Here is a 20029-nt window from a genome sequence, read left to right on the forward strand (position 1 = left end):
CATTTGATTTGGGACTTTCCTTTTTTAGTTTTCCTCGGAGTTCAGTATTTTTGTGTTTTTACTTTTTAAGACATGTGCATGACAACACATAACATAAAATTCAGAATGGAAATGGGTAATGTATCAAAGACACAGCAACCTGACTATATAAAAAACAACAGCAGGTCACCAACAGGTCTTCAATGTAAAGAGAAATTCCCGCACCCAGAGGCGTCCTTCAGCTGGCCCCTTAACAAATATATACTAGTTCAGTGATAATGAAAGCCATACTAATTTCCAAATTGTACACAAGAAACTAAAATTAAATTAATACAAGACTAACATAACACCAGAGGCTTCTGACTTGGGACAGGCAAAAAATGCGGCGGGGTTAAACATGTTTATGAGATCTCAACCCTCCCTCTATACCTCTAGCCCATGTAGAAAAGTTGACGCATAACAATACGTACATTTAAAATTCAATTCAAGAGAAGTTCGAGTCTGATGTCAGAAGATGTAACCAAAGAAAATAAACAAATTGACAATTATACATAAATAACAACAGACTACTAGCAGTTAACTGACATGCCAGCTCCAGACTTCAATTAAACTGATTGAAATATTATGATTTCATCATATGAATATCAGGCACAATCCTTCCCGTTAGAGGTTTAGTATCATACCATCATAACATATATGAGAAGAACGTAACCCATGTCATGCCAACAACTGGTTTTTGAATAAATGTGTGTAGTTCTGATGTAAAGATCCTATAAGTGAATCAATATTAACGCCAAAATATGCAATTTTTAATGACCTGACAACAGTATCTTAACTATATCCCTTCTTAAGAATTTTTAGACTAAATGAAGTAAGCGCAGACTGAAATATATATATAACTTTACAACATTTGAATTTATCAACAAAATAAAGTTGACCTATTACGGTAGTAATGGTAATTGTAATTGACAGGATCACACTATCAAGTATATAGTTTTATCATGAAGTCATTAAACCATATAAATATGAGATCAATGACAGAAGAGGCAGACATGCCAAATGGTGAAGGGCATACACCATCTATATTATGAGAAAATTAAAATGTATACAAAATATGAATTATCAAGCCCATTTCCCTGCAGATACTTAAAGCTTAATACAAATAGTTTATATTGCCATAGATGCTGCCAGATTAGCATCGGAATGTCTCACATTTTGTGATATTTCCATCGTAGCTTGGTTTGCATTACTGTGATTAATTTGATTTTTGACAAAACAGGGTTTTGTTGAAAATGCCTTCGTATCTTTTTTTTAATTCATTTTCACGAATGATAGTATCTTTTTTTTTTATTCATTTTTATGAATAGTAAAAAATCCATGCTCATTTCATTACAAGTACTTTTACTACTAGTACTTTCATGCTTCCAAGGTAGGGTTGTTTCATAGAATTAATTGGGAACTATATGTCAGTGTGTATATATTTAGTAGTTTGTCTGTCCACTTTCTGTTTTGAGGCTGGTGCCTTAGGAAAGAATTGGAACAAGTTCGAACAAGTTATGGTGTGTTCTTTCTTTAAAATCAAATACAAAGCAGATAATATATTTATTTTTTCTTCTTCTGTGTACATTTTAAAAGTCTGTCTTGATTGGCATAAAATAAGTACATTTCTAATACAAACATAGTATCGTCAATCTGTATCTCACTGGTTTCCAACCTGAAAAAATAAAATAAAAAAATATGTGAATGTTATTTACAAATAATTATCTGAATAAAAAAGAGTTAATACTAGAATAACTTATCTTAAACCGTTTAATGTCACCCCTCTGTGAGAGTAATAAGGGTTTGGATGTGGGGGTCCAGAATGTTAGATTCTTTTAATTTATAGGATACTTTTCATGATCTTTAAAATAACACTTTAGTCTGTCAAATTCTAGTGAAAATAATTGTACTATTAATTTTTCATGTAATTTGGTGATTTCTGTATTCTGTACATGGTTGATTTCAGTATTAAGAATATATTCAGAATAATTTACACAGTTATTCTTCACACTTTAACACTCTATGTTTCTCTATAATGTATTTTTCTTGCTCATTTTCCCTTTTTATTTATTTTTAGGGCCAATATTCCCTATTCTGTATACCCTATCTAGACACTCTATTTTTTTTAATATTGTTTCCTAAATCAACTAACTTACAAGCAAAAGGACAAACAAGGTGGAAAAGGCAAAATAGCTAGAAGTGGAGTTCTTGAAAATTGGAATTATAGACAAAACCAGATGCTCCGCAGGGCGTAGCTTTATACGACCGCAGAGGTTGAACCCTGAACGGTTGGGGCAAGTATGGACACAACATTCAAGCTGGATTCAGCTCTAAATTTGGATTGTGATTAAATAGTTGACACAGCATAGGTTTCTGACACAGAATGAATGTGTTCTAATAAACTTAATTTTTTTGTTTTCTCTTAGAGCAATTCACTATGCTGTTGAATATTAATCCTCTCAAAAAAATGTTTGAAGAAATTTTCTTTTTATTTATGAAATTTCAAATGAGAAAAATTGAACCCAATTTTTTTAATCACATCCCCCTTTCCCTAAGTTTATTCCAAAACTAATCTCAATTAAAATTTCTAATGGAGTTTGCAACAATAACTACTCATTTAAATACATCATAAAATATTAAGATGTAAAAAAACTGCTTGTCATCACTGAATAGTAAAGATTATTTTAATTTATCAGTTGGTAGTAAAAAGTGAATATACATTGTATATTGTATATAACAAAGATTTAAGTTGATTCTGGACAAAGAAAGATAACTCCAATCAAAAAAAAATCTTGCTATTGCACAATATTGTGCAATTAGATATTTCTTGCTTACTATTCTGGACAAAGAAAGATAACTCTAATTAAAATTTTTTTTACTATTTCACAATATTTCTTGCCATTGCGCAAAACTGTGCAATTGAAAAGACTTGCTATTGCACAATACTTAATATAATAATTTTAGATCCTGATTTGGACCAACTTGAAAACTGGGCCCATAATCAAAAATCTAAGTACATGTTTATATTCAGCATATCAAAGAACCCCAAGTTTTCAATTTTTGTTAAAATCAAACTAAGTTTAATTTTGGACCCTTTGGACTTTAACGTAGACCAATTTGAAAACAGGACCAAAAATGAAAAATTTACATACACAGTTAGATTTGGCATATCAAAGAACCCCATTTATTCAATTTTTGATGAAATCAAACAAAGTTTAATTTTTGGACCTCGATTTGGACCAACTTGAAAACTGGGCCAATAATCAAGAATCTGAGTACATTTTTAGATTCAGCATATCAAAGAACCCAACCCATTCATTTTTTGTCAAAATCAAACTAAATTTAATTTTGGACCCTTTGGACCTTAATGTAGACCAATTTGAAAACAGGACCAAAAGTTAAGAATCTACATACACAGTTAGATTCGACATATCAAAGAACCCCCATTATTCAATTTTGATGAAATCAAACAAAGTTTAATTTTGGACACTTTGGGCCCCTTATTCCTAAACTGTCGGGACCAAAACTCCCATAATCAATACCAACCTTCCTTTTATGGTCATAAACCTTGTGTTTAAATTTCATAGATTTCTATTTACTTATACTAAAGTAATGGTGCGAAAGCCAAGAAAAATGTTTATTTGGGTCCCTTTTTGGCCCCTAATTCCTAAACTGTTGGGACCTAAACTCCCAAAATCAATACCAACCTTCCTTTTGTGGTCATAAACATTGTGTCAAAATTTCATTGATTTCTATATACTTAAACTAAAGTTATTGTGCGAAAACCAAGAATAATGCTTATTTGGGCCCTTTTTTGGCCCCTAATTCCTAAACTGTTGAAACCAAAACTCCCAAAATCAATCCCAACCTTTCTTTTGTGGTCATAAACCTTGTGTCAAAATTTCATAGATTTCTATTAACTTAAACTAAAGTTATAGTGCGAAAACCAAGAAAATGCTTATTTGGGCCCTTTTTGGCCCCTAATTCCTAAAATGTTGGGACCAAAACTCCCCAAATCAATACCAACCTTCCTTTTGTGGTCATAAACCTTGGGTTAAAATTTCATAGATTTCTATTCACTTTTACTAAAGTTAGAGTGCGAAAACTAAAAGTATTCGGACGACGCCGACGACGCCAACGTGATAGCAATATACGACAATTTTTTTTTTAAATTTTGCAGTCGTATAAAAATAACTTATTCCTATATATATGTAATGTTTAAAATAAAAAGGCAAAATATCTAAGTATTCAGCAAATAGGTCTATCAAAATATAGAGTTTAATTATTAAAACTATATTTGACAGTTATGAGTATTAGATACCTACATAAAGACTGCTTTTTTCAACACCTTACTTGTAGTAATATAAGATATTTTTTTATACACAGAATAGAGGCAGGAAAACTGCAACACAGAATAAAGCATTAGCTTCTTCTTTTCCTAGTTTTAAATATCTGATAGTGTATATTCTAATGTGGTAATACTATATGCCTACATTTGAACTGTCCTTTTAACTGTGTCAATCTGATCCCTTTCTGTGGGTGTTATGGTCTGTTCTATTTCATCTTTCTGTGTATCGTCCCCTCCTGCCTGCTCAATGGAGGCAACTATTGCATCTACCCTCTCTTGTTTATCTAGCAACCGCCTGTAAATGTATGTTGAAGGTTAAAGGGTAAATTGTGTACATTATAAGTTTTTGGGTTAAAACAAAAATTTGCATACCATTTAAATTGAAATATCTGTTTTGTTGAACATTTCAACTAATGGTCTACCTTTAACCAGGAAAGATAAAACATTTACAAAAATTTGAGTAAGGAGCTTTATCTTAATTGCATTCATCTTTAAATCTTTTTTATCAAACAGTGTGGGGAAATTTTTTCAACACCAACGTGTAAAAAACAAGTCTTAATAATATCCAAAAAATTATTGTTTGTTGTTTTGACACAAAGTATTAATTTTTTTTACATGTACATCAGAATCTGAAAAAAAATATCTAAATATTTAAGGGTTTTTTTCTCGTCCTAATTTCACTTTAAATGCAAAAGATGCTGATTATCTTTGACCATTCTAAGTAAAATCAATCTGCAATGGTCACTACTAGTTTCTTTGACTTGTGGTGTATTTAAGAGTAACATTCATAATGTTGAAATAAATAAAGGAAATATTTGCTATGTCTTTATAAAGATCTATTTTAACATGATAAACTAACCTATGTTCTGTCAACTCATTATCTTTTCGTAATGTTGCATTATACATTGCCTGTAAAAAAATTAAAACATTTACTTCAAATAAAACACTTAATTTAAAATGGTAACTGCAATATTTTTACCCTTGATAGTTTAAACGTAAGTATTAATATATTGCTTCACCGATTTCAGCTGGATAAGACTGAAGAAGTCCAACCCTACACAGTTGGGGCAAAAATGGACACAATAAATGCCCTTGATACAAGTCTGAATTTGGATTGTAATTAAATATTTAGAACATAATAGGTTTCTGACACAAAAACATAAGTCACAAATTTAAATCTGTTTGAAAATATTGTTTAATTTTCAATGGCAAAATGATTGGATAACCTTCTGTATTTTTATATAAATATATCATACTTACAAGGGGTATTTGCCAAAAATATATGCCAAGTGATGCAAAAATCTCACTTGGCCTATTGGCCTTTTATGTGAGCTAACACATAAGAAATAATTTTGAACAATTAACTCCTATCTTATTTACTTACCTTATAAGATCTTTCTAATACATGCTGAGCCAGTTTATGTATATCTACTTTAAACAGATAGAATGTTCTAGAAGGAGCATGATCTGGGGTTTTGGCTATCTCCTGAAAGTAAACATTACATTAATTGCAACAAGATATTTTTTTATATAAAATGTCAATGTATTAAATTATTTGAAATTTCAGAAATCTCAAATACTGTTGCAGTTTCTTGTATAATTCTTTCAGGCAATTGTATATAAAACTATGTACTGTAAATTCAGACATTATTGCAATATTTTTTTCTAAAAATGTGAAGAATGCATCAGGGTTATAATCGAAATAATTTAAACTCGCAATTTGAATTTTTTTTAGATGAATTGATGAGGATTTTTCTCAATATCGCAAAACTTAAAATCGCATTTAAGTCTAATATGATAAATTCGCAATAATAAATGCAGGCAATAATTTCTAAATTTACAGTATTTTATGGCAAGCCTTATATATAAGTTCAACTACCGTATTTTAAGTCAAACTAAATTCACATGGATCAAATATAAAAAAGAAGATGTGGTATGATTGCCAATGAGACAACTGTCCACAAGACCAACATGACACAGACATTAACAACTATAGGTCACGGTAAGGCCTTCAACAATGAGCAAAGCCCATACCAAATAGTCAGCTATAAAAGGCCCAATTAAGACAATGTAAAATTTCATCATTGCAAAATTCATGATATGGATTGACAATTTGATTAATTCCAATATACGCCCAACTAAAATGTGCGTAAATTCAGCCCTTTCAGTTCTTTACTGTATGGTCTGTCATTTGCATTTTAAAACAACTCTCATTTTTCAGCTCAGTCAATCTTTTCAGATAGCAGTATGCCAAAAAACGTGGAGAAGCGATTTCTTTAAAAAAAATATGTTTTCCTCACTTTTGAGGCCCATTTAATTTATATTGAGATTGACCCATGATATAATCAGTTGATAAAAGACTCCTCATTTATGTCTAATGTTGCAATAAAATAGTTCAACTTCAGCATTTTCTTCTTTACACAGAGTTAAGTTTATAGACAGTTATCTATATTTCTAATACTAATAGCTTCCTATTTTTCAAACTTACTGATGTGGTTATAAATTTCTGGGAAAACATATTATACAACAGCTCCTTAGCTTCTTTTGCTGAGATCATTGCAAAATCTTCAATCTAAAATTAAAAAGAAATCTATTTATGTACATTAAAGGGGCACTAGTAATGAGATATATAAACTAGAGGCTCTAACGGGCCTGTGTAGCTCACCTTGGTCTATGTGAATATTAAACAAAGGACACAGATGGATTCAAGACAAAATTGTGTTTTGGTGATGGTGATCTGCTTGTAGATCTACTTTACTGAACATTCTTGTGGTTACAATTATATCTGTCTATAATGAACTTGGCCCAGTAGGTACAGTTGAAAATCTTAGTAAAAATTTACAAATTTTATGAAAATTGTTATAAATTGACTATAAAGCACAATAACTCCTGAGGGGTCAATTGACCATTTTGGTCATGTTGACTTATTTTTAGGTCTTACTTTGCTGCACATTTTTGCTTGTTACAGTTTATCTCTATCTATAATAATAATCAAGATAATAACCCAAAAAGGCAAAATTTCCTTATTTTCAAAAATGACCAAGTCAGGGGCAGCAACCTAACAACAGGTTTTTCAATTCATCTAAAATTTCAGGGCAGATAGATCTTTGTTGATGAACAATTTTACCACTGTTAAATTTGCTCTAAATGCTTTAGTTTTTGAGATATCAACCAAAAACTGCATTTTACCCCTATCTTCTATTTTCAGCCATGGCAGCCATCTTGGTTGGTTGACTGAGTCACCTGACACATTTTTCAAACTAGATACCCCAATGATGATTGTGGTCAAGTTTGGTTTAATTTGGACTAGCAGTTTCAGAGAAGAAGATTTTTGTAAATGATTATTATGATTTATGAAAAATGTACTATAAAGGGCAATAACTCCTTAAGGGGTCAACTGACCATTTTCATTGTGCTGACTTATTTGTAAATCTTACTTGAGGAATTTTAAGCCATTTTTTTTAGTAATTGGGAATTTTCTCTACGGGAAAAGGCAGAATTTCGGCTGAAATTTTAGGCAAACAATATCACTGTTTGGTTAAATTTGGCCCAGTAGTTTCAGAGGAGAAGATTTTTGTAAAAGTTAACGAGGACGGACAACGTATGCCAAGTAATGAGAAATTTTGCATATTAATTGAACAATCTTAGTTTGCTATTAATCATAAAAATAAATTACCAATAAATATTTTTTTTTACAAAGAAAAGAATGTGATTGAAATAATCATGGAAAACTCATCTTCGCTAGTCAAAGGTTATGATCAATCCTTCTACTTTCCAATACCTCATGGATCACAAATTCTTACTTAATCTGAAAAGGGTGAAAGAGATTAGGTATGAACCTATATATTATATACAATTAGCTAGCAAAGATGTATGAAACTCAATTGACCTTTGCCTAAATTTTATAATTTAGGAAAACCAGAATCACTTACTAGAAAAAACATGAAAATAACAAGTTGCAACCAGGTTTTGCTCTTCAAAATTTCACATTTCACTTTTTTAAAGTACATTTACCTGCTTCTGTTCTACATGCTTTTTCAACAATAGCACTCTAAATATTCTTAGACATTTTGATCCAAATCTGAAAAAGAAGTAATAAATACATTTTAAATTTAAATGAAGCTTAAGAACTGTGATTAATACAAATATAATGGAGAATGTATCCATTGATGCACCCTCTTGCATATAACATTAAAATTTTATTAAGGGACATATCTCTTAAACAGTAAAAGTAACCCTACACAAACATGTTTAAGTTTTGTGGTAATAAGCAATGTTTTGTGAAGTTTCATCAAATTTTGTTGACACAAACTTGAGTTAAGAGAATGGATTTTTTTGTTTTAAATCTGCTTTTCTTTTTGAAATGGAGCTTAACTCTAGAATCCACCTAATTTCAAACTTAATATGGTTTGTGGTAGTTAGCATTGTGTATAAAATTTATAACATTTCGGTGAGGCAAACTTAAGTTTCAAGTATGGGAATGAAAAATTCAGCAATTTTTCTATTTGAAAACACTTATTTAAATGTCATATTTTTTTGCTAGAGACTTCTATTTGAGGAAAAAAAGTTAAACGCATATGCAACAAATGCAATATCTATTAGAGTACTTTAGATATAAGGTCTAATACCATTTTCATATCATATGTCTTTTTATTCAAAAGTATATAGTTTTAGATAGTTTTCTATATTATGTATGTTCATTTTGTTTGTCTTTTTGTTCTTTTAATATTTTTTGTTCTGCTATGTCTGTTTTTATTGGACATATGATTTTCAATGCCCCCTAGGTATCTTCCCTTTCTATTTTTAACTTACCTCTCTAATACAACTGATTCCAAATGAGAGGTAGCTATTTGTGTTAGTGCTTTATATATATCTGATTCTGTTAAGGATTAATACTATGCTTTGTTTCATATGACCAATCTATCATTATATGCAATACCTTGAATGGAAATCAACCTTATGTGAGTGCATGTATAGATGTACATAAATTTGATTGATTTTGGAACACTTCAAATTCAATGCACAATTAAAAATGAATTTTGGTCGGTTAATTTTCTTTTTCTTTAACAGCTTAATTGTGAAACAGTTACAGACTTTCAATAGAGATTTTTTCAACTTGAAATATGTTAAAAGATATTGATAAGGTCTATTTCTATCAGACGCAACTCAAATGTTATAAAATAAATGCTGATTTAATCAATTCATACATGTTCAAAATAAAGAACTAGGTACGATAGGGCCTGTTTTTGGCCCTCCTATTTCCTTGTTTTTCAAATTCTGTTTTAGACTTTTAGCTACTTTTCACGTTAAAATATTCCCTTAGGTTTGAAGTTTGTTTGGCAGTAAAAATGTTTATTGTTAACATTAATTTTACTATCTTTCACCATGTGGGGTACCCCATTTTTACCCTCAATTATGTCCTTGTTCACATCATATTGATTGGATGTCTATGCCAAGATCAGCAATTCATTGAAGCAATAATCTTTTTTAACTCTTTAATTTCCTATATGTACACCAGCAATGCATTTACTTAATGGGTTTTAAAATACATGTAAAATGGTTTCAGATTGAGATTTGGAATCAGCTATCTCCAAACAAACTATGAAATTTCCATAAAGATCTCTGATTTTGATTTGTCTTGTCTTTAGAGCCAGAATGACTACAGTTCAAAGCCATTTGGAATTCAGAGACAAATTTTAATGAGTTTGCATTATCTACAAATCGAGACATAACTTTGTCTAATTGCAGAACTTGACATGTATGTATATATGTTGTATAATAAAATCAGATGGGATTCTGTCAGAAATCTTCATGAAAAACTTACAATCTGTTTACTGGAGATATCAAACCTTTTACCTTTTCATCACAAACCAATCAGCAGTGCCCTTTCCCTTAACTATTTTTTTTTTATCTATTTTTCAAAATCAAAAATCAAAGACTTTGAAAAATAGACATACAATGAATGTTATAAAATGTTGAACAGAAAAAATCAAGTAAATTTGGTTGCTAACTCAACTGAAAAATTTGCAATCATTAAATAATTGTTTAAATCCTTTTTTCAAGTCGTCATCATGATGATAATATGTATAAAGGATACTGACAACATACATGCCTCCGCCACTTTCATCGACTTTACTCACAAAACATGTCTACAAAATATAAGTACATCAACAATAATTTATAATTATGTAACTGGTTGCATGATCAAGTAATAAACAATACAACATGAATTTACATTCAGTTTTTACATTTCTTTAAAAACTAGCTTTCAGGAAAACTTGAATTCACATGTTTTCCTTTTTAACTTGAATCTTCAAAAGATATCAATCCCGAAAAGAAGAAATTTACTCTGTTTGAATGTTTTATAATTAATTAACTAATTAAGAATCTTTAGTTATTGAAAATACTTTTGTGAAAAGAAACTTGTCATTTATCCTAAAATTAATAATTGAATTCAAGTTGACGATTTCATGAGTCTACACATTCAAATGATACGCTAAGTGCAAATTTATGTCAGTTTATATAAACTTTTGCAAGACCACAAAATCAAATGTTTATGAAAATGCTATGTTTTCTCAATCCACAAATTTAAAGAATCCACAGTATATTGTTTCGAGTTTACTTACTGAATCTTCACTTATCATAGACAAATATATCTGTAGTAACTTTCTTGTAAGTCCAAAGTCCTTTGGTAATGCATTAAATATCTAAATAGATTGTAAATAGGTTAGTAAATATACAAATTGTAAACATATGAGCACTCATAAGGCAATTTCCTACTCTTTTAAAATATTATAATTTTGCGCCTGTCCCAAGTCAGGAGCCTCTGGCCTTTGTTAGTCTTGTATGATTTTAAATTTTAGTTTCTTGTGTATAATTAGGAGTTTAGTATGACGTCCATTATCACTGTACTATTATGCATATTTTTAGGGGCCAGCTGAAGGACACCTACGGGTGCGGGAATTCTCGCTACATTGAAGACCCATTGGTTGCCCACGGCTGTTGTCTGCTATATGGTCGGGTGGTTGTCGCTTTGACATATTCACCATTTCCTTTCTCAATTTTATAAATTTGCACTGATTATCAAAATCTCCATTGCCAATATAAACCTATGATATCAGCTTCACAAAAATTGTACATGGATTGGACAACTGAGAGTGCTTACGATGCATATTTTTTCATATAAATAACGTTTCCAAGGGGCATAACTATTTAAAAAAAATAATCGATCAGCACTGATTTTCAAACTTGACCAAGACATAGCTGAAATAACATGTATAAGCCTATGATTTAAGCTTGAAAAAAATCTGACAAGAGTGGTACACAAGAGAGCGCTTATAACAAAACCTGATTGCAAGGTGACAATCAAGAAGGGAGGCTCTACTTTTTAACCTCGTTTATCTTAAACTTTCTTACCTCAGTTAATGTTACAGCATTTGTAACTGTACTGTATGGGTCAGACTTTAATTCACAGACACGAAGCAAAGTTCTTAATACTTCGCCAGCCTTCTGTGAAAAAAATAAGACATTAAATAAATATTTATCTAATGGATATACAGTAAAACCTGACTAAATCGAAACCCTTTCAGGACTTGAGATTTGGGTCGGTTTTGGCAGGTATTCCGTTTCATCAGGTTCACAATGCATAAAATGCGATATGATTGGTCTTCAGAATTAGATTGGATTGGACAGGTTTCCAGTTAATCCATGGTTTGGTTTAATCAGGTTTCACTGTATATATATATATATTTATATAACATTCAAGAGTTTTCTTTTGTTATTTTCCTCTATGTTCCAATTTACACCTGATTTTTCTTGTTTATTCTTTTTTGCTGGATATGTACAATCCTTCAAGATACAGCTAATTTTTGATATGATGAAGGTTTTATCTATTTTTTTACAGATCAGATACCATCTGTTGCCCTGATATTTTTTTTTTTAGTACAGATCCAACTTAAATCTGTTTAATCAGTATAACTCTTTATTAAATATAATTTTAAGACATCTGTCTACTAGTATCTTTTATATATATTTAAAGCAGCCATCAAGAATTGATAATGTGTGTATTACTGGAACTTCAAAAGTATGACTGGTACTTACCTTATCTATCTTACTGGCTATAGCAGTTATCATTAATTGATCTCTCATGTACTGATGGAACCTGTCAAAGTTAGCTTTCCAGTAGATTCCGGCATCATCAGGTTCCTTAATGAAAAGGAAAATTAAAACTGAGAATACATACCATATTTCGGTACAAATAAATGATTAAAATTTTCTTTGTCGATAATTTTTTTCCAGGCCAACTAACTTATGAATGCAAGATAATCATTACTTAACCTATTATTATTAGTTTTACTGAAGAAAGAATGTTCACTTCGAAAATTATACTACAAGATTCTTATATCAAATACTGATTTGAAAAAAACAAAAAACAACAAAGACACCCTTCCCCTAAAACAAAATATCATTCCATAAAAACCCTAAGATTTTTTGGGATTGGATTAATGTAAACTACTAATACCATGTTCAAATTTTTTCCAGTACAAGTAAAATTACAATTTAAATAACATATTCAAGAATATTTTTTTCATAAATAAAGCACACTAGCTACTGGATACTGACTCTTGACTGAACATTTTGTTGCTGGGTTCAGTTTTATTGATAAATATCTTATTTCTCATAAAGTCACATGTAAATGATTAAGATGTATTTTTGTTATGTTTTTTTGTGTATTTCATTATCATCTTTATCTTGATTATGAAACAGTGTGTCAATATCATATAATACATCTTATGATTATTTCAGACAATTAATTTACCTCTTTTTCTGGTGAATCAAGAATTCTTCTTTTTTTCAATGATACTGGATTATTGTCAGTAGAGTGTTTTCTTTTTCGACTACCTACACAAATTACATCCGTGAAACAATTAAATCAAACAAATAGAATGAAATACACATGAATTTTTAAGTGCTGCGAACTATGTTTTTTTTAAAAGACATACCATGTTAAATTTGATAACTTTAACTATCTTCTTATGTGTCTCTTAAAACAGTTTAAATATCAAAGGACATAAAAATAAAAACAGCCTATTTGAATCAAAGATCAATGATTATATATATATAGCTGATCTTTTATTGTGCTTTTTCCTCATGATATTTCTTTCATGGAATAAACCCTTTCTAAGTTATTAGATCCTAAAAACATTTGAAAAATGACATATAGAATATTAAGGAATATCATTAGGAAGTTATCAGGAAGAAATTCAGGTAACAGTTATTAAATACAGCCTTATATTGCTTATGGTCAGTGTTTGTCGTTTGTTGATGGGGTTCATATTTAAAGGTGTTTCTGGTTTCTCATTTTTATATAGCTTAGACCATTAATTTTCCTGTTAGAATGGTTTTAAACTAGTCATTTTTGGGCCCCTTTATTGTTTGCTGTTTGATGGGAGCCAAGGGTCTGTGTTGAAATACTTTGACCTATTATGGTTTACTTAAATTATAAATTGTGTCTTGGATGGAGAATTGTCTCATTGACACTTATACCACATCTTCTAATATCTATTTACAAACTTGTGAAGGGTATTGAATAAAGTTCTACACAAACCTGTGACAGGTATTTTGTATAAATCATCAGCGACATCTTCAACATTGCTAGTATTTGTCCTATTTTTACATCTCTGCAAGAAATGTGTATTGACCAGACAGTTAAACTTTTCCTGAACAAATGAGCTGGCTATTTCTGGATGACCTATTAAATATACACAATAAACAAGGTATTTTAGTTAAATGCATCAAGTCATTTATCATCCTTCTATTTTTGCTGGATAGGTTCATCTCACAACAAAGTAAATGAAAAGGTTCAAGTATTTATATTTTAAAAGTAAATGAACAGATTTCATGGATTTAGATAAAAATTTCCACAAAAATTGTATAAAATTGATATTTTTTTTAAGAATTGAATAATTTTCTCATTCATATTATCAACTGCATTGTTGGTCTTGTAGTTTGGTGCTCCACAATCAAGTGTTAGAGATCCTGGTTTTGATCCCTGTTCCAATCGACCAAAGTGGCCAGGTGAGGTGACATGCATTCCTACATGTATGTATATCATTGTATATAGATGTTATAAAGCCATACTGGTACGTTTATGAAATAGCACATAAAAAATCCAGATCAACTTTATAGACTAATACAACATGTTGTTCAACATGTTCAAAGCAGTATTCATATTTGAATAAACTGCTCTAGCTACTTCATTTAAAAATAAAGCAATTTTTTATCTTAAAAATAACATTGTTAAGAAAATGAATTATTCTTAAAACATTATTATTTAGAAACCTTTATCCACAGAGTACCTACCAGCATTAGTTAGGGCTTCATTTAATTTATTAGTAACATTTTTTACAACTTGTGTCATTAACATCTGTCCATTCTGTAAAATCTCCTCCGCAACAAGTTCTGCCGCATCCCCATATAATGTCTTAGCACAGTATATATAATTTGGAAATCTAATCCTCCTTAATATGATTTCAGAATCTATCAAATATTCTAGAGTTCCTTTACTGTCTGTTGTGTAATCACAAATATTATGTTGCAGAAGTACACACAAAACTTTCTTTGTCTACAAAATAAAAAAACATGATAAAAAAGGAAAAACTTAAATTGCTTCAAAATGCTATCCATGAAGTTCCTTAACTCAAGTATATCGCACTATTGTTGCTCAGGTGTAAAACTTATATCATGTTATTCATGTATATGGTTTCATGAATGTTCTGTTATTCCTTAACAATTATTTTTTTTGTAGAGTAAAACTGCTCGTACCTTGTTCAATTTCTTCCAAAAAATAAAAATAAAACAAACAAGGCCATGCTCTTCTTTGATTGGTAACACGGTTCTAAAAACACTTAATCCATGGATTGAATATTGAATGTGTACTGATTGATTTTTAAGTCTGAGACTTATGATTATTATTAGTCATGTTAGTTATCTTTGTCTTTGAACAAGCTTTCAGACACTGTGGGTACTCTCAGATCTGTACTGTATCTTCTGTGGTTTTGTTATTATAGTTTTTATGTGCTTTCAGTGGCAAATCCATAACTTTTCCTAAGGAGGGCCCTATGACTGACCTAAGGGGCCCACTCCAGTCATGCTTCAGTAATTCCCTATATAATCAACCAATTTTTTCCCACAAAAAAGGGCCCCAGGCCCCCCCTGGATCCGCCTATGGCTTTGATTTGATTTTCTGTGTTTAAACTATAAAGAACACCTTTTTAATTTTGTGGGGGTCTATTTAATTTTTATTGGCAAATGATTGGAGGAGGAGGCTACATTTTTTAGAAAAAAACCCATGAGCTTTGAAAGCAAAGCTGATGATCGTAGTCAATTAAGATTGGAGTTGAGTGCACCTCAAAACTCACAACACATTGACTGGCTAGTGATTACAGTAGTTAAAGTCTTTAGACCACTCAACCACCAAGTCCCCAATATGTGCTTTGAATTGATATTACTATTTGAAGTGGATCTTTGAGATATATTTCCTCAGGTAGAGTTTTCTTATACTTTGCCCAAAAGTAGGTATTGCCATGATTTTTTTTCTAAAATATAATAAGTCATGTAATTAAGGACAACAGAAAACACTTTTTTTGTGTGTATACAACGATATATCTGTATATAGGAGATGCACATTTGAAATAAATAGGAGAAGATAAGTTTTAAAATATGCTTAAGAAATTAAAAAGAACTAGTCAGCATGGTCAGCTAATTAATAAAAGCAATGATGTACAAATTGTTAATCATGAAAAGGATTTCAGTACAAAATTCATTTATTATTATACTCTGAGACTACTATCATGACTATACCACCATCTTCACTAGCCAAGGTTCACAATCCACTTCCCTCCTCTTCAGACAAGAGAGGAGGTGAGTGGATTGTAATTTGTAACGCTAGGCTAGCAAAGATGACTAAAACACATGTGTGCCATGCGCCAGTCATCTGGGACTTGTCCTACATTAATTGATAGTTGAAAGATGTGTGCAAGAGCAGGCGCTAATTCGGATGATAACTCCTTTAGGAGGTGAGATGATATGTGCATTAAGGTACAGTATTCGACAATCGATTGATACAATAACAATTGACTTTAAAACATCGATTGATACGATTGATAACCAGTTTTCAATTCTATCAACTTACTAAAAAGTACAAACCATAGATCGTTACGATAGATACGATTGATTATATAATATCAACTCAATCAACTCTATACGAAATACAAACACTCGATAGTAATGATCAATATGATTGATCACGATTGATTACCAAAAATCAACTCAATGGTTACGTCCAAGTTTGGTTACGCTCAAGTCACTATGCATACGCAAAATATGTCAGCGATTATTAGTAAACCTCTTCTAAATGTGGACAAATTAAAGAATTTTCCTCAGAAAAAAGTATTTGTACATAAGTTGTAAAATGAAAACTATCCATTTAGTTATAAAAAACATACATATACATATTTTTTTTTTTAATTTGAGGTGACTTTTTTAATGCTTAAGTATAAGGTTTCAGCTTCATAATGATATCAACTATTTTGTATTGCACTTCAGTTGTCGAGCTTTGAGAAAAAAATCAAAACACTGTATTTTTTGTTTTGCAATCCGGATGGAACTTAATCAAGTTTCAAAACCGAGGTCTATAATAATAAGAATTTTGCATGAAAAATATTACAAACATATGTTCAATGAGACATTAAAATGATTTCTGAGTCCTTGCCGTTTCACAGAATAGTCATTTATTATTAATTTTTGGGCTTTTCTCTCCTTTATATCTTTTCAAGCAAGATGACCCTGTGCATTTAAATGATCGATTTATATATATGACAGAAAATGGACCTCCGTCATGATTCTATATATAACGAGTCAGACATGGATTATGCCTCTACGGGTGCTCTGTGGGTATCCCCATTGATCTGGAGCCATGTTTCCATTCCTTTTAAATATACAATTCCTTGACCCCAATAAATGATTTTGAGATTAGGAGAATCTTTACTACAAGACTACCATACATATTTCTTTGCATAGATTGCAAAGAGTTGGCAGATCTAATGTAATTTGCCGATTTTATAGATAATAAAGTTGAGAATGAAAATGGGGAATTTGTTAAAGAAACATCAACCCGACCATAGAACAGACAACAGGAAAAGGCCACCCATAGGTCTTCAATGCAGCGAGACATTCCCGCACCCGGAAGCGTCCTTCAGCTGGCCCATAAACAACATACTAAAGATGATCTCTCAAACTGTATCATAGGTGTCCTATTTTGTGACAGAGAGATTTCACGGTAATCCGTCAGCGTGGAGGACAACTGCTCATACATGCCTGAAAATATTTTTTTCATTGTTTTTTTTTTTGAAAGAGGGGGTGCTAGCGCACCAGACGCACCTCCTCTTCCTACAGCCTTGTATACAATAGATAGAAATTTTTGTAAACTGTCTATTCAATCGATTGTCGAAAACTGTACCCAGTGTGTCGATTTACCTATGGATACCTATGGATCTTCAGAACGCTGGCACTGTTGTACCAATATATTCTGCTCTACTTCATCGTTATATTTAATTGTTCGTTTCTCACTTTCAGATAGAATTTCGTATTCTGCTTCAAAAGCATACATTAATGGTTGGTTGGCCCAAAATTTATCTAATCTGTTTTTGAAAGTGTTTAAAGTTTTTGCTGAAATAACTTCTTCAGGGAGGCTGTTCCATATATCTACTACTCTGTTGGTGAAAAAGTACTTCCTGAGATCCAGACGACTTCGATGTTTCATAAGTTTCTTCGAGTGGCCTCTTGTTGTGTTTGTTGTGTTGTGCATCTCTAGCAGACCACTTGTGACTCTAGTGTCATATAACCCGGTCAATAATTTGTACCTCTCTATCATGTCACCTCGCAAGCGGCGGAAACGTAGGGTTGGAAGCTTGAGTTTTCGTAAGCGGTCTTCGTATGGTAAGTCTCTCATTGTAGGCAGCATTTTGGTCGCTCTCTTTTGCACATTCTCAATACTAGTAATGTCAGCCTTCCTGTAGGGTGACCATATACTGTTTGTGTACTCCAGATTCGGTCTTACAAGTGCCTTGAATAATAAGGTAAATGTACGATTGTCTAGGTGGACAAAGGAACGGCGAGTAAGGCCTACGATCTGGTTAGCTTTATTGACTTGGTTTTGGATATATGTTTTGCAAATGTCAGATTTGTGTCAATAGTTACACCAATATCCTTTTCTGATTCCACATTTTCAAGGTAAGTGCGTCCGCCTTCATACTTTTTCATAGTGTAGTTTGGTTGTTCATGTATTGTATTCCTTCCACTAATCGGTAGAACCTTACACTTGTCTGGGTGGAATTTCAGTAGCCAAGTTTCGCTCCAATCAAATAGGATGTCGAGGTCTTCCTGAATAAGGTTTTGATCGCTCTGATCGACTATTTCTCTAAATAGTTTGGTATCGTCTGCAAACATGAATACATCGGATATAACATTGTTTGGCAAGTCATTAATAAAAAGAACGAACAAAATTGGTCCCAATACAGAACCTTGCGGAATTCCACTGGTTACGTTCCTCCAACTTGATCTCGACCCATTGACCTGTACGCACTGTTGTCTATTACTGAGGAAACTTTTTATCCAGTTTGTAGTTTGCTCACTTATACCATAGTGTTTAATCTTAAGTAGTAGTCTCATATGTGGCACCTTGTCAAACGCTTTCATGAAGTCCATATAGATAGAGTGTAATATACCTCCTTTGTCAAGTACCTTTGTCCATTTGTCTAGGACTTTTAGCAACTGAAGTGAAGTTGATCTACCACCCATGAAGCCAAACTGTTGATTGCTAAATAAATTCTGTCTATCCATGTGATCAATTATTCTCTTTCGGATAAGTTTCTCCATAATTTTACATAGAATGCTGGTGAGACTAACTGGACGGTAGTTTGAAGCTGATTTCTTATCTCCCTTCTTAAATAAAGCAGTTATTATGGCGATCTTCCAATCCTCAGGTACCTCCCCATTTACAAATGAGCTGTTGAAAATCATACTTAACGGTTTGTCGACAACAGAAGCTAATTCAAATAGTAGTTTTGGATGGACTCTATCTGGTCCTGGTGATTTTGTTATATTCAGATTTAGTAACAATTTTCTGACTTCTTCTTTATTAAATAAACCATCACTTGACTGATGGCTATAATCTACATTTTCCATTGCCGGCATATTATTGTCATATTTGTGTCAGTGAATCAGGGCAAACGGACCTTACCGAAGACAGGATCCTATAATTCACTGGTTATTGTTTGTTGCTGTTTAGCATAAAATAATTTTGTTTTACCACATCTTTTTTTATCATGTTTAAAAATCATTTTTTTTTTTTATAATTATCATGTTTATAAAAATTTATAGTTTATTTAGATCAGTTATGCACCTGTTCTAGTGAAAATTTGCTCTTTAATGCAAGGTATCTAAGTGCACAGATATTATCCTTCAATAGATGACATCCAACTGCTTCTGCTACTTCTCCAAAATTATCTTTTAATATGCTTTTGCATAGGTTACTTTTATTATGTGACATGCTGTTTCGTCATTCAATTGGTAGGTAAAGTCAAAAGAGATTCCAGTTAAACA

General features: G+C 31.4%; 1 protein-coding gene across 1 annotated transcript; it reads right to left on the bottom strand.

The window, feature by feature from the left end:
- Window positions 1-1566: 1566 nt before the first annotated feature.
- LOC134714524 (DNA-directed RNA polymerase III subunit RPC3-like) lies at window positions 1567-20019 on the bottom strand. Its single transcript, XM_063575827.1, has 15 exons — window positions 19830-20019; window positions 14729-14990; window positions 13974-14117; window positions 13185-13267; window positions 12467-12571; window positions 11783-11875; window positions 10993-11073; window positions 10464-10515; window positions 9179-9239; window positions 8381-8447; window positions 6855-6938; window positions 5751-5852; window positions 5226-5275; window positions 4512-4661; window positions 1567-1693 (listed from the first exon to the last, which is right to left on the bottom strand). Exons 1-15 carry the CDS (start codon window positions 19974-19976, stop codon window positions 1582-1584), a joined length of 1593 nt encoding a protein of 530 aa, XP_063431897.1. The 5' UTR covers window positions 19977-20019; the 3' UTR covers window positions 1567-1581.
- Window positions 20020-20029: the final 10 nt, after the last annotated feature.

This window comes from Mytilus trossulus, chromosome 4 (assembly GCF_036588685.1).
Source record: "Mytilus trossulus isolate FHL-02 chromosome 4, PNRI_Mtr1.1.1.hap1, whole genome shotgun sequence".
Classification (NCBI taxonomy): Eukaryota; Metazoa; Mollusca; class Bivalvia; order Mytilida; family Mytilidae; genus Mytilus; species Mytilus trossulus.

Coding starts and splice junctions, on each gene's coding strand:
- LOC134714524 (XM_063575827.1), bottom strand. CDS start 19,976: ATGTCACATAATAAAAGTAACCTATGCAAAAGCATATTAAAAGATAAT. Junction 13,268..13,973: donor ATACAAAATACCTGTCACAG/GTTTGTGTAGAA, acceptor TAATTTGTGTAG/GTAGTCGAAAAAGAAAACAC. Junction 12,572..13,184: donor TTGATTCACCAGAAAAAGAG/GTAAATTAATTG, acceptor CTTTTCATTAAG/GAACCTGATGATGCCGGAAT.